Source organism: Salvelinus namaycush, chromosome 6, assembly GCF_016432855.1.
Source record: "Salvelinus namaycush isolate Seneca chromosome 6, SaNama_1.0, whole genome shotgun sequence".
Taxonomy (NCBI): domain Eukaryota; kingdom Metazoa; phylum Chordata; class Actinopteri; order Salmoniformes; family Salmonidae; genus Salvelinus; species Salvelinus namaycush.
The window spans coordinates 1,971,442-1,997,534 of record NC_052312.1 but is presented as its reverse complement, the minus strand read 5'-3'; the positions used below and the strand labels follow the sequence as shown (position 1 = coordinate 1,997,534).

The window sequence follows — 26,093 nt, the reverse complement described above, 5'->3', positions numbered from 1 at the left end:
TATTTTAGCCATAATAGTATTCAACATGACAGTATATACTCTATTTTATGCCATGATAGTATTCAACATGACAGTATATACTCTATTTTATGCCATGATAGTATTCAACATGACAGTATATACTCTATTTTATGCCATGATAGTATTCAACATGACAGTATATACTCTATTTTATGCTATGATAGTATTCAACATGACAGTATATACTCTATTTTATGCCATAATAGTATTCAACATGACAGTATATACTCTATTTTATGCCATAATAGTATTCAACATGACAGTATATACTATTTGATGCCATGATAGTATTCAACATGACAGTATATACTCTATTTTAGCCATGATAGTATTCAACATGACAGTATATACTATTTTAGCTATAATAGTATTCAACATGACAGTATATACTCTATTTTAGCCATGATAGTATTCAACATGACAGTATATACTCTATTTTAGCCATAATAGTATTCAACATGACAGTATATACTCTATTTTAGCCATAATAGTATTCAACATGACAGTATATACTCTATTTTATGCCATAATAGTATTCAACATGACAGTATATACTCTATTTTAGCCATGATAGTATTCAACATGACAGTATATACTATTTTAGCTATAATAGTATTCAACATGACAGTATATACTATTTTAGCTATAATAGTATTCAACATGACAGTATATACTCTATTTTAGCCATAATAGTATTCAACATGACATTATATACTCTATTTTATGCCATGATAGTATTCAACATGACAGTATATACTCTATTTTATGCCATGATAGTATTCAACATGACAGTATATACTCTATTTTATGCCATGATAGTATTCAACATGACAGTATATACTCTATTTTATGCTATGATAGTATTCAACATGACAGTATATACTCTATTTTATGCCATAATAGTATTCAACATGACAGTATATACTCTATTTTATGCCATAATAGTATTCAACATGACAGTATATACTCTATTTTATGCCATGATAGTATTCAACATGACAGTATATACTCTATTTTAGCCATGATAGTATTCAACATGACAGTATATACTCTATTTTATGCCATAATAGTATTCAACATGACAGTATATACTCTATTTTAGCCATGATAGTATTCAACATGACAGTATATACTCTATTTTAGCCATAATAGTATTCAACATGACAGTATATACTCTATTTTAGCCATAATAGTATTCAACATGACAGTATATACTCTATTTTATGCCATAATAGTATTCAACATGACAGTATATACTCTATTTTAGCCATGATAGTATTCAACATGACAGTATATACTATTTTAGCTATAATAGTATTCAACATGACAGTATATACTATTTTAGCTATAATAGTATTCAACATGACAGTATATACTCTATTTTAGCCATAATAGTATTCAACATGACATTATATACTCTATTTTATGCCATGATAGTATTCAACATGACAGTATATACTCTATTTTATGCCATGATAGTATTCAACATGACAGTATATACTCTATTTTATGCCATGATAGTATTCAACATGACAGTATATACTCTATTTTATGCTATGATAGTATTCAACATGACAGTATATACTCTATTTTATGCCATAATAGTATTCAACATGACAGTATATACTCTATTTTATGCCATAATAGTATTCAACATGACAGTATATACTCTATTTTATGCCATGATAGTATTCAACATGACAGTATATACTCTATTTTAGCCATGATAGTATTCAACATGACAGTATATACTCTATTTTATGCCATAATAGTATTCAACATGACAGTATATACTCTATTTTAGCCATGATAGTATTCAACATGACCGTATATACTCTATTTTATGCTATGATAGTATTCAACATGACAGTATATACTCTATTTTAGCCATAATAGTATTCAACATGACAGTATATACTCTATTTTATGCCATAATAGTATTCAACATGACAGTATATACTATTTGATGCTATGATAGTATTCAACATGACCGTATATACTCTATTTTATGCCATGATAGTATTCAACATGACAGTATATACTCTATTTTAGCTATAATAGTATTCAACATGACAGTATATACTCTATTTTAGCCATAATAGTATTCAACATGACAGTATATACTCTATTTTATGCCATGACAGTATTCAACATGACAGTATATACTCTATTTTAGCCATGACAGTATTCAACATGACAGTATATACTCTATTTTATGCCATTATAGTATTCAACATGACAGTATATACTCTATTTTAGCCATGACAGTATTCAACATGACAGTATATACTCTATTTTATGCCATTATAGTATTCAACATGACAGTATATACTCTATTTTATGCTATGATAGTATTCAACATGACAGTATATACTCTATTTTAGCCATGACAGTATTCAACATGACAGTATATACTCTATTTTATGCCATTATAGTATTCAACATGACAGTATATACTCTATTTGATGCCATGATAGTATTCAACATGACAGTATATACTCTATTTTAGCCATGACAGTATTCAACATGACAGTATATACTCTATTTTATGCCATTATAGTATTCAACATGACAGTATATACTCTATTTTATGCTATGATAGTATTCAACATGACAGTATATACTCTATTTTATGCCATAATAGTGTTCTCTATTTTAGCCATAATAGTATTCAACATGACAGTATATACTCTATTTTATGCCATAATAGTATTCAACATGACAGTATATACTCTATTTTATGCCATAATAGTATTCAACATGACAGTATATACTCTATTTTATGCCATAATAGTATTCAACATGACAGTATATACTATTTGATTGCCATGATAGTATTCAACATGACAGTATATACTCTATTTTAGCCATGATAGTATTCAACATGACAGTATATACTTATTTTAGCTATAATAGTATTCAACATGACAGTATATACTCTATTTTATGCCATGATTAGTATTCAACATGACAGTATATACTCTATTGTAGCCATAGATAGTATTCAACATGACAGTATATACTCTATTTTAGCCATAATAGTATTCAACATGACAGTATATACTCTATTTTATGCCATAATAGTATTCAACTGAACAGTCATATACGCTATTTTAGCCGATAGTATTCACATGACAGTATATACTAGTTGAGCCATGATAGTATTCAAACATGACAGTATATACTATTTTAGCTATAATAGTATTCAACATGACAGTATATACTATTTTAGCTAATAGATTTCAACATTGACAGTATATACTCTAATTTTATGCCCACTATAGTATTCAAACATGACATTATATACTTTTTATGCCATGATAGTATTCAAACATTGACATTATATACTCTATTTTATGCCATGATAGTATTCAACATGACAGTATATACTCTATTTTATGCCATGATAGTATTCAACATGACAGTATATACTCTATTTTATGCCTATGATAGTATTCAACATGACAGTATATACTCTCTATTTATGCATGATAGTATTCAACATGACAGTATATACTCTATTTATGCATAATAGTATTCAACAGTGACAGTATATACTCTATTTAGCCATAATAGTATTCACATGACAGTATATACTATTTATGCTATGATAGTATTCAACATGACAGTATATACTCTATTTTATGCTATGATAGTATTCAACATGACAGTATATACTCTATTTTATGCCATAATAGTATTCAACATGACAGTATATACTCTATTTTATGCCATAATAGTATTCAGCATGACAGTATATACTCTATTTTATGCCATAATACTATTCAACATGACAGTATATACTCTATTTTAGCCATGATAGTATTCAACATGACAGTATATACTCTATTTTATGCTATGATAGTATTCAACATGACAGTATATACTCTCTTTTAGCCATGATAGTATTCAACATGACAGTATATACTCTATTTTAGCCATAATAGTATTCAACATGACAGTATATACTATTTGATGCTATGATAGTATTCAACATGACAGTATATACTATTTGATGCTATGATAGTATTCAACATGACAGTATATACTATTTGATGCCATAATAGTATTCAACATGACAGTATATACTATTTGATGCTATGATAGTATTCAACATGACAGTATATACTATTTGATGCTATGATAGTATTCAACATGACAGTATGTACTATTTGATGCCATGATAGTATTCAACATGACAGTATATACTCTATTTTAGCCATGATAGTATTCAACATGACAGTATATACTATTTTAGCTATAATAGTATTCAACATGACAGTATATACTCTATTTTAGCCATGATAGTATTCAACATGACAGTATATACTCTATTTTAGCCATAATAGTATTCAACATGACAGTATATACTCTATTTTAGCCATAATAGTATTCAACATGACAGTATATACTCTATTTTATGCCATAATAGTATTCAACATGACAGTATATACTCTATTTTAGCCATGATAGTATTCAACATGACAGTATATACTATTTAGCTATAATAGTATTCAACATGACAGTATATACTATTTTAGCTATAATAGTATTCAACATGACAGTATATACTCTATTTTAGCCATAATAGTATTCAACATGACAGTATATACTCTATTTTATGCCATGATAGTATTCAACATGACAGTATATACTCTATTTTATGCCATGATAGTATTCAACATGACAGTATATACTCTATTTTAGCCATGATAGTATTCAACATGACAGTATATACTCTATTTTATGCCATAATAGTATTCAACATGACAGTATATACTCTATTTTAGCCATGATAGTATTCAACATGACCGTATATACTCTATTTTATGCTATGATAGTATTCAACATGACAGTATATACTCTATTTTAGCCATAATAGTATTCAACATGACACTATATACTCTATTTTATGCCATAATAGTATTCAACATGACAGTATATACTATTTGATGCTATGATAGTATTCAACATAACAGTATATACTATTTGATGCTATGATAGTATTCAACATGACAGTATATACTCTATTTTATGCTATGATAGTATTCAACATGACAGTATATACTCTATTTTATGCCATAATAGTATTCAGCATGACAGTATATACTCTCTTTTAGCCATGATAGTATTCAACATGACAGTATATACTCTATTTTAGCCATAATAGTATTCAACATGACAGTATATACTCTATTTTATGCCATGATAGTATTCAACATGACAGTATATACTCTATTTTATGCCATAATAGTGTTCAACATGACAGTATATACTATTTGATGCTATGATAGTATTCAACATGACAGTATATACTCTATTTTAGCCATAATAGTATTCAACATGACAGTATATACTCTATTTTAGCCATAATAGTATTCAACATGACAGTATATACTATTTTATGCTATGATAGTATTCAACATGACAGTATATACTCTATTTTATGCTATGATAGTATTCAACATGACAGTATATACTCTATTTTATGCCATAATAGTATTCAACATGACAGTATATACTCTATTTTATGCCATAATAGTATTCAGCATGACAGTATATACTCTATTTTATGCCATAATACTATTCAACATGACAGTATATACTCTATTTTAGCTATAATAGTATTCAACATGACAGTATATACTATTTGATGCTATGATAGTATTCAACATGACAGTATATATTCTATTTTATGCCATGATAGTATTCAACATGACAGTATATACTCTATTTTAGCCATTATAGTATTCAACATGACAGTATATACTCTATTTTAGCCATGATAGTATTCAACATGACAGTATATACTCTATTTTATGCCATAATAGTATTCAACATGACAGTATATACTATTTGATGTTATGATAGTATTCAACATGACAGTATATACTCTATTTTAGCCATAATACTATTCAACATGACAGTATATACTCTATTTTAGCCATAATAGTATTCAACATGACAGTATATACTCTATTTTATGCCATAATAGTATTCAACATGACAGTATATACTATTTGATGCTATGATAGTATTCAACATGACAGTATATACTCTATTTTAGCCATGATAGTATTCAACATGACAGTATATACTCTATTTTAGCCATGACAGTATTCAACATGACAGTATATACTCTATTTTATGCTATGATAGTATTCAACATGACAGTATATACTCTATTTTAGCCATAATAGTATTCAACATGACAGTATATACTCTATTTTATGCCATAATAGTATTCAACATGACAGTATATACTATTTGATGCTATGATAGTATTCAACATGACAGTATATACTCTATTTTAGCCATGATAGTATTCAACATGACAGTATATACTCTATTTTAGCCATGATAGTATTCAACATGACAGTATATACTCTATTTTATGCTATGATAGTATTCAACATGACAGTATATACTCTATTTTATGCTATGATAGTATTCAACATGACAGTATATACTCTATTTTAGCCATAATAGTATTCAACATGACAGTATATACTCTATTTTATGCCATAATAGTATTCAACATGACAGTATATACTATTTGATGCTATGATAGTATTCAACATGACAGTATATACTCTATTTTAGCCATGATAGTATTCAACATGACAGTATATACTCTATTTTAGCCATGATAGTATTCAACATGACAGTATATACTCTATTTTATGCTATGATAGTATTCAACATGACAGTATATACTCTATTTTATGCTATGATAGTATTCAACATGACAGTATATACTCTCTTTTATGCTATGATAGTATTCAACATGACAGTATATACTCTATTTTATGCTATGATAGTATTCAACATGACAGTATATACTCTCTTTTATGCTATGATAGTATTCAACATGACAGTATATACTCTATTTTAGCCATAATAGTATTCAACATGACAGTATATACTCTATTTTATGCCATAATAGTGTTCAACATGACAGTATATACTATTTGATGCTATGATAGTATTCAACATGACAGTATATACTCTATTTTAGCCATGCTAGTATTCAACATGACAGTATATACTCTATTTTAGCCATGATAGTATTCAACATGACAGTATATACTCTATTTTATGCCATTATAGTATTCAACATGACAGTATATACTCTATTTTATGCCATGATAGTATTCAACATGACAGTATATACTCTATTTTAGCCATAATACTATTCAACATGACAGTATATACTCTATTTTAGCCATGATAGTATTCAACATGACAGTATATACTCTATTTTATGCCATAATACTATTCAACATGACAGTATATACTATTTGATGCTATGATAGTATTCAACATGACAGTATATACTCTATTTTAGCCATGATAGTATTCAACATGACAGTATATACTCTATTTTAGCCATGATAGTATTCAACATGACAGTATATACTCTATTTTATGCCATAATAGTATTCAACATGACAGTATATACTCTATTTTAGCCATGATAGTATTCAACATGACAGTATATACTCTATTTTAGCCATAATAGTATTCAACATGACAGTATATACTCTATTTTAGCCATGATAGTATTCAACATGACAGTATATACTCTATCTTATGCCATGATAGTATTCAACACGACAATGATGGTTCTTCTCGTAAAAAACAAAAAGATGTCAATGTAACATTAATTTGTTTTGACATATGGTGTCAATAAAAACATTGTAAATGTATTATATGTTTATTCATTTACATATTTTGGCGCAAGGTCTCATAAATGCCTAAGCGTGTTAGTGTTTCTGGTCGTCGGTTAGTCGTGAAAAAAAAAACATATGTTGAGGCCCCCTTGAAAATGTACCCGATTAGCCAAAATGTACTGCTTTTTTAAACACTTACATGATATACCCTTTCAATGTACATACCCAATGCATGACCTAAGCGCTGTATCAGATGGAGCTGTGGTGTTATTACACTAGGTAGCAACATGCATAGTTCCTGTGCCATGAAAATGCTTGATTATGTTCTGTAACTACACTGACAATGTGTTATTCTCTCAAAACGACTATTGTTTTTGGAGACACCTGGTATTTCCCCCCCCCATGATTACAGGTTTAGTTTCGATTGTATTCCAGGTTGAGGAATGCAGGTAGTTTTCCATTGCCATTTATTTCCTCATCGCTAATGGAGGCCTGTTGACGGTTGCCTGTTTGAACAGAGGCCTTATCAATTGTTTCATATCATCCATTTTAATGCGTACGCACCTTAAATGGTCTGAACAGGAGATACAGCTCTCGCGGCTTTATATCCAGAGGTAGTCCGCTGACAAATAATGTGCGGACCTAAAGAGGAGGAGAAGAGGAGGAGAGATGGAAAGAAAGAGAGAGAGAGAGAGAGAGAGAGAGAGAGAGAGAGAGAGAGAGAGAGAGAGAGAGAGAGAGAGAGAGAGAGAGACAGACGTTCATGTATTTTTCATTAACCTTCAGTAATTATAAATAGCTACCGTACCTGACAGATGAGGTAGGACATTGAAACAGAGAAAATGGAGTCTGAAATGGTCTGATAAGCTCAGTAATTCACTAACTTACGTATCGGGAACAAGTATGTGAAATACACTTGAAGCCAAGGTAAAACCTTTGAAATATAATACACACAACCTATATAAGCATAATTTAACTCCATCACCCCTCCCTCCCTCCACAACGTACACTTTCCTTTGTAAGCGTACTACGTTTCTCTATGTAATCTACGGCCCACTGAGTTTTATGGCCGTCCTCCCCGGCAGTTTTTTACCTTCTGTTTTACGTTTGAACTTTTCAACTTGGGAGATGTGAACAAGAGGAGAAAGTGCTGCATTATGATGTCAGATTAGAATGACATGAAGAATTCTGATCCTGGTTCTTTCTGCAAAGTGGGTGAACTGTGAAAAAAAAACGACATGAGAATGATGACTACTGTTGAGGCTTCTTTCTCACACAGTGATGCTCTGGGAATTGATAGGCTCAAAGATAGGTTCAGGAACGGGATTGGTTACAGCACACAGGAAGTAACCCGGCGGGTAAAACTGGTTGCAATGACGTCATGGTCTTTTTTAGTAACCAGAAAAATACATTGCCGTCATGTCATCATGAAAAAGACGTATTTACCTGGTTGTAAACAGAGATTTTGTAATTTGTCATATGACCTCTTGTTAAACAGAAAACCACTTTACAACCAGAAAGTGATGTCAGTAAAACAAATTTAGGGGTGGCTGAGTGGAAACATATAGAATAAGGAGGGTTTTAGTAAAGCTTAGCAGGGATAGGATATCTATGATCTTTAAACTCTTGTTGACTGTGCAGTGAATTGAAACCAGTGCTCTTCATTGGTACAATGACGAAGGACATGAAGGTGAAGAATTGTGTCCCTACAAGGGGAAGAATAGGGGGTTAATATATTCAACTAGCAAAGTAAAATGTTCGTTTTTTTTGTCTTCAATGTCCAAGCTAAGAACGCACATACATTTTGTCCAGTGTCAACAAATGTGCAATTTAACCTTTACTTAACTAGGCTTAATGCTTACTATGTATACTACATCATTGATATCCCTGATGAATTTGCTAGAAAAGACAACTTTTCAAATTAAAATTATTATTTTATTTTTTATTTTTTTTGCAACCGCCGGACGCATTTACTAAGACAACCACATGCCACATTATATCAGTTTGCGGGCTGAATTCGGCACGCAGGCCTTTAGTTTAAGACCCGGGATTCGAAGTTAAAGCTGTCTAAGTAGATCTGAATTTAGCCATGTAGAAATTCAGAGGAGTGTGGATTTCACAACTCACCATTTAGCACAACAGGAACTGAACAGATGAAGCGATAAAACATCCATCCAAAGCAACGTGAAACCCTAAGCCGATGCCAAAACTGCACCGAAACAAACAGAGAAGCCTAGCAACTCCAGAGCTGGCAAGCCGAACCGCCAGCTGGCTAATTCAACCTCGATGACTTTCTCACCTTAGCCTTTATCTTATCTGAGCCAAGCCAACTCCACAGATCTGTCACTGGTGTCTGTCAACGGCAGGTTGTGTGTCATAGCCGCACTACAACATCAAGGCAGTTGCTGACAGTCAGTAAGGACTGTAAAACAATGAGTGAAAAAGTAGAAGAGTAAAGAAGAAAAATGAAAAAAATATAAGGGTAGGTGAGATCCGATTAAAAGTCTACTCAGGTGCCTAATTACTGTGGTGAGGTAAAACTGAGAGTTCAGCACATTTTCAAGACAATCCAAAAGTTCAGTTGAATTATTTGATCCTTTCATCTAACTTGTTTCGGGGTGACAATTTATGGTCTTTTATCATGTGTTCGTTCTCATCAACTGAGAAAGGTTACTGAACTGTCCTGCTCTGGGTTTAATCCCTAACAACTCCATTATTAGGTTACTGAACTGTCCTGCTCTGGGTTTAATCCCTAACAACTTCATTATTAGGTTAATGAACTGTCCTGCTCTGGGTTTAATCCCTAACAACTCCATTACTAGGTTACTGAACTGTCCTGCTGTGGGTTTAATCCCTAACAACTTCATTATTAGGTTACTGAACTGTCCTGCTCTGGGTTTAAACCCTAACAACTCTATTACTAGGTTACTGAACTGTCCTGCTGTGGGTTTAATCCCTAACAACTCCATTATTAGGTTACTGAACTGTCCTGCTCTGGGTTTAATCCCTAACAACTCCATTACTAGGTTACTGAACTGTCCTGCTGTGGGTTTAATCCCTAACAACTTCATTATTAGGTTACTGAACTGTCCTGCTCTGGGTTTAATCCCTAACAACTTCATTATTAGGTTACTGAACTGTCCTGCTCTGGGTTTAATCCCTAACAACTCCATTATTAGGTTACTGAACTGTCCTGCTCTGGGTTTAATCCCTAACAACTTCATTATTAGGTTACTGAACTGTCCTGCTGTGGGTTTAATCCCTAACAACTTCATTATTAGGTTACTGAACTGGCCTGCTGTGGGTTTAAACCCTAACAACTCCATTACTAGGTTACTGAACTGTCCTGCTGTGGGTTTAAACCCTAACAACTCCATTACTAGGTTACTGAACTGTCCTGCTGTGGGTTTAAACCCTAACAACTTCATTATTAGGTTACTGAACTGTCCTGCTGTGGGTTTAAACCCTACCAACCCCATTATTAGGCTACTGAACTGTCCTGCTCTGGGTTTAAACCCTAACAACTCCATTATTAGGTTACTGAACTGTCCTGCTGTGGGTTTAAACCCTAACAACTCTATTACTAGGTTACTGAACTGTCCTGCTGTGGGTTTAAACCCTACCAACCCCATTATTAGGCTACTGAACTGTCCTGCTCTGGGTTTAAACCCTAACAACTCATTTATTAGGTTACTGAACTGTCCTGCTGTGGGTTTAATCCCTAACAACTCCATTATTAGGTTACTGAACTGTCCTGCTCTTGGTTTAATCCCTAACAACTCTATTACTAGGTTACTGAACTGTCCTGCTGTGGGTTTAAACCCTAACAACTCCATTACTAGGTTACTGAACTGTCCTGCTCTGGGTTTAATCCCTAACAACTCTATTACTAGGTTACTGAACTGTCCTGCTGTGGGTTTAATCCCTAACAACTCCATTACTAGGTTACTGAACTGTCCTGCTCTGGGTTTAATCCCTAACAACTCCATTACTAGGTTACTGAACTGTCCTGCTGTGGGTTTAAACCCTAACAACTCCTTTATTAGGTTACTGAACTGTCCTGCTCTTGGTTTAATCCCTAACAACTCTATTACTAGGTTACTGAACTGTCCTGCTGTGGGTTTAATCCCTAACAACTCCATTACTAGGTTACTGAACTGTCCTGCTGTGGGTTTAATCCCTAACAACTTCATTATTAGGTTACTGAACTGTCCTGCTCTGGGTTTAATCCCTAACAACTCTATTACTAGGTTACTGAACTGTCCTGCTCTGGGTTTAATCCCTAACAACTCCATTACTAGGTTACTGAACTGTCCTGCTCTGGGTTTAAACCCTAACAACTCCATTACTAGGTTACTGAACTGGCCTGCTGTGGGTTTAATCCCTAACAACTCCATTATTAGGTTACTGAACTGTCCTGCTGTGGGTTTAATCCCTAACAACTTCATTATTAGGTTACTGAACTGTCCTGCTGTGGGTTTAAACCCTAACAACTCCATTACTAGGTTACTGAACTGTCCTGCTCTGGGTTTAAACCCTAACAACTCTATTACTAGGTTACTGAACTGTCCTGCTGTGGGTTTAATCCCTAACAACTCCATTACTAGGTTACTGAACTGTCCTGCTGTGGGTTTAATCCCTAACAACTTCATTATTAGGTTACTGAACTGTCCTGCTCTGGGTTTAATCCCTAACAACTCCATTACTAGGTTACTGAACTGTCCTGCTGTGGGTTTAATCCCTAACAACTTCATTATTAGGTTACTGAACTGTCCTGCTCTGGGTTTAATCCCTAACAACTCTATTACTAGGTTACTGAACTGTCCTGCTCTGGGTTTAATCCCTAACAACTCCATTACTAGGTTACTGAACTGTCCTGCTGTGGGTTTAATCCCTAACAACTTCATTATTAGGTTACTGAACTGGCCTGCTGTGGGTTTAAACCCTAACAACTCCATTACTAGGTTACTGAACTGTCCTGCTGTGGGTTTAAACCCTAACCCGTCTATTATAAGGCTACTGAAACATTCTGGACGTGTCAAGACGAGGACTCCCAACATTGAGTCCACTATACAGACAGAACAATGGGACATTCCTAGCTGAGTTGGACCATGCTCTACTGCACTGAGTTATAAGTATGACGTTAGTTATTGTGTTACATGATATATGCTGGAACATGTGTGGTTTTGTGGTGCGTGCACTGTCGGATGTCAAATGATGGTCAAATGTGTTAACATTTCTCCACACACATCTGCTATCGATTAGTTCTTTTTTCCCCCCAGACTACTATGAAAAGACATGGGTGTAAACAGGTGTCCTACTGTTTCCAGTGAGGTGAGATATTACACTTTTACTATGCAGGTAACTGACTAGAAACCTATAGCTACATTCAACTAGACTCAGTGGTTCTGGAGAATAAAATAAAATATGATGAACGTATGTGACATGCAGGACATATGCAGTGTTTTTTTATATATAGCAAATATCAAATCATTTCTGGGTAGCAAGTAAGTACCTGACTGTAATAGTTTTCCATTAATATTTTTAGCAAAACGCTATTTCTCAGGCAAAATGTTGCTAGGATTGTCTGGGAGTGGTCTAAGTGAGAGAAGGGAAAAATGGAATAGTAGCTGTTTTAGGCAGAGAGGTTTGGAACTCTCTTTGTTATTAGTCTATTAACCAATTTACCGTCTAGTGATGTCACCGGGCAAACCCAAACTCCCGCCAACGCAAACAGGCTGATTAGAAGGTCCTATGTAGATTGTATTTTCAACCAGCAAGTATCAGGCAATAAACACTGTTTCATTTTTATCACAGTGTCCGTATTATCAGCTGTTGTACAATATGATACAAAAAAATACAATATTTTGACTGCACTGGGTATTTAATTGATTTAAGGCATGTTTTAGAACATTCTCCTGAGTCACTGTGAGTTTTCCACCTGCATTCCCATAGTGCTGAGGTGCCATGCTTCTGGCTTGGAATCATTGACCATTTATGGTGCTCTCATGCACACCAACCCGCTGAGCGTACTTCAATCAAAAACAGCAGACCCACCACCAGCCAGCTGAGAACTTCACAAAGTGCACACAGTGCCGTTACCTGGCAACAGTTAGCAAAGCTCGGTGCGCACCGGGCCAAAAAACATCAGATCCTATTAAGGCCACCTTTGCTGTGTGTCCCGTGGGAGGAATGCACCTCTAATCAGCCCTCTATGATGCCATTGCCTGTGAATGAAGTCATCACCTCAACTACGATGGCCAAAGACAACTTATGGGGGTCCCAGTGCAACCTTATGGGGGTCCCAGAGCCACCTTATGGGGGTCCCAGAGCCACCTTATGGGGGTCCCAGAGCCACCTTATGGGGGTCCCAGAGCCACCTTATGGGGGTCCCAGAGCCACCTTATGGGGGTCCCAAAGCCACCTTATGGGGGTCCCAGAGCCACCTTATGGGGGTCCCAGAGCCACATTATGGGGGTCCCAGAGCCACGTTATGGGGGTCCCAGAGCCACCTTATGGGGGTCCCAGAGCCACTACTAGAACAAAGTTATCAACTCCAACTGTAGCTCTAACTGAGGAGACGTCAAACCATTTCCACCCTCACCATTTCCACCCTGACCATTTCCACCCTGACCATTTCCACCCTGATTCTAGAACAAAGTCATCAACTCCAACTGTAGCTCTAACTGAGGAGATGTCAAACCATTTCCACCCTGACCATTTCCACCCTGACCATTTCCACCCTGACCATTTCCACCCTGATTCTAGAACAAAGTCATCAACTCCAACTGTAGCTCTAACTGAGGAGATGTCAAACCATTTCCACCCTGACCATTTCCACCCTGACCATTTCCACCCTGATTCTAGAACAAAGTCATCAACTCCAACTGTAGCTCTAACTGAGGAGATGTCAAACCATTTCCAAAACAATGGCTGTAAGTAACACTTTTCACACAAAATGAAGGCTGTTTTCAGAATCAATAACAACCGAAGCCAAAGTAAACATACTCTAAAAACGTATAACATGATTAGCTATCACTATATTGACGCTTACAGTAAAAGCCATTTCAGTAACAAAACAGTTTGAGTTTGTAGAAAGAGAAAGATATTTCTCAGCCATTATAACGGTTATTAATTCATTAATAATAACTCATTTGTGACAATTGTAAAGAGCTACTGATGAACAGCAAAATAAAGAACCAGATAAATAGATAAAACTTAGATAAATACTTTTATTCTGAGTTAGAAAAATATGGTAGAATTATTAAATTATCTGTCTGATCATAATATTCATAGAATTATATCTATGTCACAATTGATTGTTTCATAAGCAATTATAATATTCATAAATCGATGACTTCTAATGTATGGAATGCATTCTTTCTTGAAGTCAGAGATGCAAGGCGTCAGATAGGTGTTCTGAGTCGAGTTTATGTGCTTTTTTTGACCACCTGTTTCTGTTCAAATGAGAGACATGACCTCGGAGTGTGAGTGGGATGAATATTGTCTGTGTCGGAGCCAAGTTCCATAGATAGAGGACTCAGGTGTGGTAGGTAGAGATCTGGCCCTGGAGTTTGGACTTGGCATTGTGAGGTCTGATTTGTGTGTGTGTGTGTGTGTGTGTGTGTGTGTGTGTGTGTGTGTGTGTGTGTGTGTGTGTGTGTGTGTGTGTGTGTGTGTGTGTGTGTGTGTGTGTGTGTGTGTGTGTGTGTGTGTGTGTGTGTGTGTGTGTGTATTAATACACACGTGTGAATTGGAAAGATTTTTTTGTCACCGTTCTCTGTTATTGTCAGTGTCCTTCATGCTTATAGTTATTTTTATGGTTAAGAGAAACTGAAGGCCTTCTAAGTGTCAAACGACCCAAAATGGATGAATCCATCTAAGGCTGTTGTTAATCCTGCATGAGTCAGGGTGAAAACAAAAGGTCAAGTTCCCCATTCAAGATCAGAGGTCATGATAGGTCAAATACACTAAAACCAAGAAAGGGGTTTGAACCATCGATCACTGCCTCTCAAAGGTCAAAGGTCAATGTTAAAGCAAATGATTGAAGCCAGAACACGTTAAAATGAATTATTGAAGCCAGAAAATGTTAAAACAAATTATTGAAGCCCAAAAAAACGTATAAACAAATGATTGAAGCCAAAGCAAATAAAGAGTTGTCTTTAAGTGTTGTGTTCTCCTTGTCTTCCTCTCATTTAAACTGAACCTCGTCCTAAGCCTTTAGGCTTCTTCATTTCCTGTCAATCAACCCGCCGTTCATCTTGAACCCAGAGACAGCCTGCGAGGGGTCTTTTAACACGTCAAGAGGAAGGATACTTTCACAGACTGTCAAGTAGATTGTCCGTTTTTTGGGCTACATTTACAGCTGCCTCAGTATGCTAAATAGTTATTTCCTCTCCCTGTACACTTCCCCCTCTCTGTGATAAGACCCTCCCCCCTCTATGTGGTAAGACCCTCTCCATAGGCTGACTTAACAGCATTCCAAAGACAATAATTAGGACTGGCTAATTGAGCCTTTCCCACAAATCCCTTTGTTACTGATCACCCAACCTTTATCTTTTCTGTTTTGAAGTCGGTAAAGCATGAGTTAAACTGGACAGGAAACCGAGTACAATCACTTTTGGTTAAGCTTAAAACTTCCAGTTACAGAAAAAAATGACTCTTTAAAAATCAACTATTTTCAAGTGGAGCTGCCCCACCTCCTAAAACAAACCAACTTAACCCCTGATGGTAAGGCACCCACTTAATCCAATGATGGAGAGCCTAACCCTGGTTGGCATGGCTGACATGCTGGCTAAAGATTCATGGCTTTCAGCTGAGCAGTCAGCAGTCAGCCGTCAGCCTCACATGTTCTGCCTCGTCTTTAGGGTTCCCATGAACATAAACGGGTCATCTGTTAAACACTGAGGGTCATCTGTTAAACACTGAGGGTCATCTGTTAAACACTGAGGGTCATCTGTTAAATACTGAGGGTCATCTGTTAAATGTTGAGGGTCATCTGTTAGATACTGAGGGTCATCTGTTAAACACTGAGGGTCATCTGTTAAACACTGAGGGTCATCTGTTAAACACTGAGGGTCATCTGTTAAATACTGAGGGTCATCTGTTAAACACTGAGGGTCATCTGTTAAATACTGAGGGTCATCTGTTAAACACTGAGGGTCATCTGTTAGATACTGAGGGTCATCTGTTAAATGCTGAGGGTCATCTGTTAGATACTGAGGGTCATCTGTTAAATGCTGAGGGTCATCTGTTAAACACTGAGGGTCATCTGTTAAACGCTGAGGGTCATCTGTTAAACACTGAGGGTCATCTGTTAAACACTGAGGGTCATCTGTTAAATGCTGAGGGTCATCTGTTAAATGTTCAGGGTCATCTGTTAAATGCCGAGGGTCATCTGTTAAACACTGAGGGTCATCTGTTAAATGTTGAGGGTCATCTGTTAAATGCTGAGGGTCATCTGTTAAATGTTGAGGGTCATCTGTTAAACAGTCAGAGACATCTGTTAAATGCTGAGGGTCATCTGTTAAATACTGAGGGTCATCTGTTAAACACTGAGGGTCATCTGTTAAACACTGAGGGTCATCTGTTAAACACTGAGGGTCATCTGTTAAATGCTGAGGGTCATCTGTTAAATGCTGAGGGTCATCTGTTAAATGCTGAGGGTCATCTGTTAAACACTGAGGGTCATCTGTTAAATGCTGAGGGTCATCTGTTAAACAGTCAGGGTCATCTGTTAAACGCTGAGGGTCATCTGTTAAACACTGAGGGTCATCTGTTAAATGCTGAGGGTCATCTGTTAAATGCTGAGGGTCGTCTGTTAAATGCTGAGGGTCATCTGTTAAACAGTCAGGGTCATCTGTTAAACGCTGAGGGTCATCTGTTAAACACTGAGGGTCATCTGTTAAACACTGAGGGTCGTCTGTTAAATGCTGAGGGTCATCTGTTAAATGCTGAGGGTCATCTGTTAAACACTGAGGGTCATCTGTTAAATGCTGAGGGTCATCTGTTAAATGCTGAGGGTCATCTGTTAAATGCTGAGGGTCATCTGTTAAATGCTGAGGGTCATCTGTTAAATGCTGAGGGTCATCTGTTAAACACTGAGGGTCATCTGTTAAACACTGAGGGTCATCTGTTAAATGCTGAGGGTCGTCTGTTAAATGCTGAGGGTCATCTGTTAAACAGTCAGGGTCATCTGTTAAACGCTGAGGGTCATCTGTTAAACACTGAGGGTCATCTGTTAAATGCTGAGGGTCATCTGTTAAATGCTGAGGGTCGTCTGTTAAATGCTGAGGGTCATCTGTTAAACAGTCAGGGTCATCTGTTAAACGCTGAGGGTCATCTGTTAAACACTGAGGGTCATCTGTTAAATGCTGAGGGTCGTCTGTTAAATGCTGAGGGTCATCTGTTAAATGCTGAGGGTCGTCTGTTAAATGCTGAGGGTCATCTGTTAAACAGTCAGGGTCATCTGTTAAACGCTGAGGGTCATCTGTTAAACACTGAGGGTCATCTGTTAAATGTTGAGGGTCATCTGTTAAACGCTGAGGGTCATCTGTTAAACAGTCAGGGTCATCTGTTAAACACTGAGGGTCATCTGTTAAATGCTGAGGGTCATCTGTTAAACGCTGAGGGTCATCTGTTAAACACTGAGGGTCATCTGTTAAACACTGAGGGTCATCTGTTAAGCTGAGGGTCATCTGTTAAACACTGAGGGTCATCTGTTAAAGAGAGAGACACTAAGATGGTGGTTGGTAGTTGAATGAGAGAGATACTTAGAGGATGGTTGGTAGTTGAATGAGAGAGAGACTAAGATGGTGGTTGGTAGTTGAATGAGAGAGAGACTAAAGTGATGGTTGGTAGTTGAATGAGAGAGATACTTAGAGGATGGTTGGTAGTTGAATGAGAGAGATACTAAAGTGATGGTTGGTAGTTGAATGAGAGAGATACTTAGAGGATGGTTGGTAGTTGACTGAGAGAGATACTTAGAGGATGGTTGGTAGTTGAATGAGAGAGATACTAAGATGGTGGTTGGTAGTTGAATAAGAGAGATACTAAGATGGTGGTTGGTAGTTGAATGAGAGAGATACTAAGATGGTGGTTGGTAGTTGAATGAGAGAGATACTTAGAGGATGGTTGGTAGTTGAATGAGAGAGAGACTAAGAGGATGGTTGGTAGTTGAATGAGAGAGAGACTAAAGTGATGGTTGGTAGTTGAATGAGAGAGATACTTAGAGGATGGTTGGTAGTTGAATGAGAGAGAGACTAAGAGGATGGTTGGTAGTTGAATGAGAGAGAGACCAAAGTGATGGTTGGTAGTTGAATGAGAGAGAGACTAAGATGGTGGTTGGTGCAACTGAGTGTCATTATAATGCCATGAGTTAGTGAGTGCATGAGTGAAAAAGGGATTGTGAGGGAGAGATGGAGGAGGGGGTGTTAAGATAGATGTGGTTAATTATAGTCTGTGAGTGAGAGAGACTAAGTGCAGGTGACAGAATAAGCACATAGACACAGCATGACAAAGCAAACCAAACCGCCAGACGTATTTCAGCAAGGCGGGCACGTCTTCCAACACCACTATCTGTCAACGATCACACAGCATCATAAGACATGAATGGACCTTAAGTCAGCAATGAGGGGTTTAAACCAAGATGATCAGTGTATTCACACAATGGCTGCTTCTTTTCTTATTTCACTGGAGTATTCTTAAAATGCTTTTTGAAGACTTCTAAACACTTCTTCTTCTTTTCTCTCTCCCAGCGTCACATTTCACAGTCGAACCAGCAGTTGTTGACACTAAGCCTTGTTGTGTTTTCAAATACCTCTTGTCACACAGCTGACAAATGTCCAAGATAAGATGACAATTCCCCTAGCGCTTTTATAAATAAACTCAACCCATCGGGTGGGGGGAAGGTAGTGTGTGTGTGTGTTTGAGTGTATGTGTGTGTGTGTGTGTGTGTGTGTGTGTGTGTGTGTGTGTGTGCGTACACTATCATAACCAGATTATGGCTCCAGTATCCCCCCCCTGATATGTTCCACGTCATAGTTTGTTAATGTATCTGTGTGCCCTTTTCACAAACAGAAACACACTCCACACACACACACTCCACACACACACACTACACACACACACACACACACACACTACACACTACACACACACACACACACACACTACACACACACACACACACACACACACACACACACACACACACACACACACACACACACACACACACACACACACACACACACACACACACACACACACACACACACACACAGGGGAAATAACACGGTAACAGCACTGGACCCCATCGTGGCTTCAGTCCTCTTCCTCCTTCATCATTTTCCCGCTACATAACTCCCTGCTAAGATGTCTCTGAAAAGGTCAACCTGGCCACATGACCTGCCATTTAAAGAGGACGCAGATAGCCAAAACGGGCCTGCACAATTCAATTAGGCTCCAGGGAGGGATGGTTGCATCTGTTGGACTGTAGTTAAGTGCAATTCTCTACCAAGCTCTTCAGGTTTACTGTAACTTCTTGACCAAACTCAACAGATGTCCACATAAACCTATGGCTGGGCTCTGTTCTAATATGTAATCTCAGTGAGACTAACCCGGGTAAATAAAGGTTTAAATCAATAAAGGAATAGCAATAATATATTGATACAATTGTAATGGCTAAGATCAAATAGGAATCGGTCACTTGATAAGCCTTGTAATGAAGCCTTCAAAAGGCACAATACAACAATTAGCCTCGACAGTAAGTGAACACTTTGTTCCAAATGAAATGCTTGTTAAAAGTGAGGTTAGATTGCCAGGTTGAAGGTGAGATGAGTGTAGATGTATTGAGGAATGTGGAGATATGGAGATGTGGCAGAGGGGTGGAGGTTGTGCAGGGGAGCATGAAGGTTAGAGGTGAAGGAGACATTTATCTAAAACTCCTACAGGAAATGTATGCAAATTCTTCCATTTCTTTGTTCTAGAGAAAGCATTGTCTCGCTTCACTTTTTTCCCCCCACAATCTGCTATTCACTATGTTTTGAGAGCGTCTTGAATGGTAACCAGGACTGCTGGTCAATCCTGACCTCATATAATCCACAGTTACAATAATAACTTATTTCACATTGCATACAGCAGTGATCACCAGTAGTGGTGGTTGGGGAGAGCTACAGTACGAGGTTCTAGTCAAGTACTGAAACACAAATTCAACTAATCTATGAATCATTCAACAATGATTGTGTCATCAGCAGAATATCAACAGAATATCAACAGAATATCAACAGAATGTTGGCAGAATATCAACAGAATGTTGGCAGAATATCAACAGAATATCAACAGAATATTGGCAGAATATCAACAGAATATCAACAGAATATTGGCAGAATATCAACAGAATATCAACAGAATATTGGCAGAATATCAACAGAATGTTGGCAGAATATCAACAGAATATCAACAGAATATTGGCAGAATATCAACAGAATGTTGACAGAATATCAACAGAATATTGGCAGAATATCAACAGAATGTTGGCAGAATATCAACAGAATATCAACAGAATATTGGCAGAATATCAACAGAATGTTGACAGAATATCAACAGAATATCAACAGAATGTTGGCAGAATATCAACAGAATATCAACAGAATATTGGCAGAATATCAACAGAATGTTGACAGAATATCAACAGAATATCAACAGAATGTTGGCAGAATATCAACAGAATGTTGGCAGAATATCAATAGAATATCAACAGAATATCAACAGTTTACTATAATCCAGCACCAGTCAAGTCTTTAAGCGACACTAGTTTACAGTGAACACGGTGTGTGTGTGTGTGTGTGTGTGTGTGTGTGTGTGTGTGTGTGTGTGTGTGTGTGTGTGTGTGTGTGTAAGAACAATGAAGCAGGTGTATACTGCACTGAATTGCACAGATGATTTAAACTGTTTTTGAGGAAGATTTCAGAATGGTAGTTGAACTTTGACGCTTTTAGCATGATGATTCAGTGTTACTGTGTGGCGTTGTTGAACAGGAAACTGACACCCTATATGACTTGTTTTTGACTAGAGGACAGTGTTTTCCCAGCAAACCTACATTGGCTCTGTGAATGTTCCCAGAGTGTGGGAAACGTGTAAGAACATTCCTCCCAAACGTTCCAATGACAAAACATTTGTCCAGTTGCGTTTGTGCATCAAGGGTTAAACCCATACTACACTACTCACATAATGATCTTTGACATCAGTTGTGATTTTAGACATTTTTTTGTTTGTTTTTGCGTGTGATGCGCCTTAATGTGTTTGTACCCTAGGAAGAGTAGGTGTTGCCTTGGCACCATCTAATGGGTATCCCTAATAAATACAATCATATCTTTATTAAGAACATCGCAGATATAATTTCATAATGTGAAACTGAACTCTCACGATGATCAGTATTTGAGCAACTTCCAAATGTACTGTGTCAGTCTAGGAATAATAGAACTCATACCTACACATACCGACTTTGCAAGCAGTGGTAACTATCCACTGGGCACACACTGGTTGAATCAACGTTGTCTCATTGAAATGACGTGGAAACAACATGGAATAGATTTTAAATTGACATCGGTGGCCAGTGGGTACTTATTTAGAGGTTAGTGAACAAGCAGGAAAAGCTGCCAGTCATACACACTAGAGAGTATATTTCTTTGAAATTATTCAAACGTTTTTTCAGCTCGAAGCAAAGTCTGTGTGTGTGTGTGTGTGTGTGTGTGTGTGTGTGTGTGTGTGTGTGTGTGTGTGTGTGTGTGTGTGTGTGTGTGTGTGTGTGTGTGTGTTTGTGTCTCTATTAGTTTATCTGTGTTTGAGTGTGTGGCCTTATGTGGGTATCTGTTAGTGCTGAGCAATTTAACCGAAATGTCAATTATTTTTCGTTTTTTTAAACCAGGAATTGACCGGCATCGGTTCAATTATTTATATTCCATTTCGTTTATTTTTTTTCTCCTGTGATGTCAATGCGCACATTGCGCAGTGCCTCCAGAGCTAAATCAAATCAAGCCCGAACTGTGCGATGTAGTAGGGAGTTGTAGTTTTCAACAGGCCAATATTCTACATTGTTCGGCACAGAAAACGTGGTAATTAACTATAATGACCATAATCCATTGCATGCCTTCTTGTCCGTCTGTGTTTCTTTTATGCCTGCTTACCTGAAAATACAGGATCTAAATGATTGATAGTTGGTATTCAGCAGTCATAGTAGTATGCCTTATTTTCTTTGAAGGACTACAAAAATAGAGATTTTGTCAGACTTCAGCTCTATAGGGATGAGATTACTTTTTTAATTTGAACCTTTACTTAACTAGGCAAGTCAGTTAAGATCAAATTCTCATTTACAATGAAGGCCTACACCGGCCAAACCCGGACGACGCTGTGCGCCGCCCTGTGGGACTCCCAATCACGACCGGGTGTGATACAGCCTGGATTCGAACCGAGGACTGTAATGACGCTTCTTGCACTGAGATGCAGTACCTTAGACCGCTGTGCCACTCAGGAGCCCCGAATGAAAACATAAAGTCATCAAATAAAACAAATGTAATAAAAACAACTGAAATATTGTATTAAATTAATGTGAATGAATTATGGTTAATAAGTGATAAGCAGTAATGGACAGTAACTACCATCATGGGACTTGTATTAATGGTTTAAGTCTGTGTTGTTACAGCATTCAACCCACATAATGCATAGTGCATTTCATGATTTTTTAAAAAATGATCGAAACCAAAATCGAAAAACCCTGATAATTTTGTAATAATCTAACTGAAACAGAAACGACCTTAAAAAGCAATAATCAAATCACTAATTTTCTATTATCTGCACGTGAGTGTGTGCACGCTTGCATGTGTACTGGATTGTACAATGTGTTCTTCAAATGAGTAACAACCCTTTACAAATATTAGGACATATACATCATCTCACAAAATAGGAAGTGTCACTGTCTAACTAGAAGTCAATATACATAAGTAAATATTAGGCTTTGGGTGGTCTGGAAACCTTACAAACATCTCCATGGCCAAGCCCATTAAAACTCTCCTGTGCTCTTTAATGTAGTCTGTATAAACTCTCTCACCAAGCGTTGCTTTATACTGTACAAGTAGAGCAGGGATCCACTATCTTACTTTTTTGTTAGAACTTTTTCACGAGAGCAACTACATGAATTGGTTTCCATAACCCCCCCCCCCCCCCCCCCCCCCCCCCCAAAAAAAAAATAGAAGATGCAAAGTTAAAATACTTGGTGATGGGTTCATTTAGAGTGCTATAAGGCCTTGGGTGCTGCTGTAATCATTGATGTGAAAAGGTGTCTTCAAAGTCGTCACACGTAACATTTGCTCAGATTGACTTGAACTAAACTGTTAAATTTATGTTGAGGGGGGGGGGACACACACCAAAGTGTCAATGACACGTGCTGTAGGTATGAAAGGTTTATTGTCTAACACTTACCTTCAGGATTTTATTGGAAAACTTTATTGGAACATTGCAGTAAACCAAAGAGAGAGACACGAGGAACATATTACCTTTCCTCTGTGTCTTTCCCCTACCACATCTGTGTGATGCAAACTGGATTGCACCCATAGTAGTCTAAATACAAGGTCGCATCAAGTTGGACTGTTTGCCTATTCAGACATATGTGACTAATACTTAGGCTGTAATGAAATTCTTTCAAGATAAATCACTCATTTAATCTGATGTATGTTTCTTACATCACTTGGCTGGGTAGACTGCGGCATATTGCAATAACACATCTGTCATCTAGAAAGCCGTCATTTCACTGCCAAAATAAATGAATCCGTGAAAATGATACCGCTACAAACATATTTACATAGCAAGATATATTTAGGACTTTTGATACAATATTGCTAAACGGAGAGAGAAGAAAACAACTGTCAAGTTAGTGAGATATAACTTTACCAGCCTACATTCACGTGTTTACATTATGGATACCAGAGACAATGGCATTCAGAGATATATCATGTTTTGTTGTTGCCTGAAACATAGTTCTGGGTACTTTTCTGTGCTAATGCGGTATGAAGGCATATTGCCTGCATGTTGCAACAGCAGTGTTTGAAGATGATCTGTAGATCAGCTGACAGCCAATACGCTTACTTAGAACGAGCATGCCTACTCCTCCACAAATTGTCCCTATCAAGTAAATCCTACATTACTCAATCTATCGTACATATTCATCAACAACATGATGTTGGACTTTTTTTTTAATCTTCAAAACTAATTCAGCAAAGTTTTAATTTGTGGTCAAAAGTTATTAACAGATGAGTGTCACCAGTATTAATATCTCATTGTCTTCTGTCATTGAGAATAACCACAATTGATCGATCATAAACGAATAGGTTTACACATGCATCACATGGGAATCAACTATTTGAATGTTCTTATGTGTCGAATAACTATATATATATATTTTTTTTTAAATCCCCTTAGAATGAAGATGCGCTAGTCAGACAACGTGACAAACCGAAAGGGTATTAAGACGGTCATACCTCCTCTTCGTGACTGGTGAATTCATTCGATTCGTTCTCTTTCTCAGTATTGTTATTCATTCTGAGACAGTTATCTCTTTATCTTGGACCGCCTTTTGTTTGGTTCTATCCTTCTCCGGAGAAAACAGAAGAACAAGCCGTGTGCCGAACGCTGTCCTATTGTACCTCTAGCTTTTTTACTAGTTTCCCGGCATTAATAAAATAAGTCAATGTTAAAAGTCAACTCACAGATAAACTGATAAATTTTGAAATGGTTCTGGATATAGATCTAGATAACCCGTTAACACGACGACATATTCCTCATTAGAATGTAATATTCCTAGGAAATCTTTCCAGAACCACTGCGCGCCCGGAGGAGTGAGATGAAAATAACTATTCATTTAACTGCACTACGGCAAGGCAGACCTTGACGAGGAAAGTTCTCCCATCTCCTTCAAAGAGGGAGGGGGGGGGGGGGGGGGGGGCTGGGATGGGGCGTGGGATAGGGAGTGTGATGCGCCGTTTCTCCGAGCTTATGAATGTTTTATAAGGTGTCATACTAGGAAGGCAACAAAGGAACACTTATTTGAGCCTCCAGCGCAATCCACACATTTATCGAACGTTTTAGATTCTCACGCGCGTTTCAGGTGGCCCAACATGTTTTCGAATGGAGGAGACAGCTAAGCTATTCACGTGCTTGTAACAAAAACAACAATAACACGTTCACAACGGTATTTCATGATGTTGTATTGCGCAGAAGCCTATCCGTAAAGGTAGCCTAACTGACATTTGCTTTGGCCTGTTACATGCTATTGCATATCATTGAATACTTGTATTCAGTATGCAGTGAGTGTTGTTAGTTCACGTTGTGGACTGCTTCAAGCTC

General features: G+C 36.9%; 1 protein-coding gene across 1 annotated transcript in view; it reads right to left on the bottom strand.

Annotated features, from left to right (window-relative positions):
* rbpms (RNA binding protein, mRNA processing factor) overlaps positions 1-25,648 on the bottom strand; it is a 70,344-nt gene extending 44,696 nt beyond the window's left edge. The window contains exons 1-2 of the mRNA XM_038995822.1: positions 25,229-25,648; positions 8,259-8,336 (exon numbers count right to left, since the gene is read on the bottom strand). Of these exons, the coding sequence (XP_038851750.1) occupies positions 8,259-8,336; positions 25,229-25,288 (138 nt within the window). The 5' untranslated portion in view covers positions 25,289-25,648. The remainder of the gene's footprint in view (positions 1-8,258; positions 8,337-25,228) is intronic.
* Between the last annotated feature and the right edge of the window lie 445 nt (positions 25,649-26,093).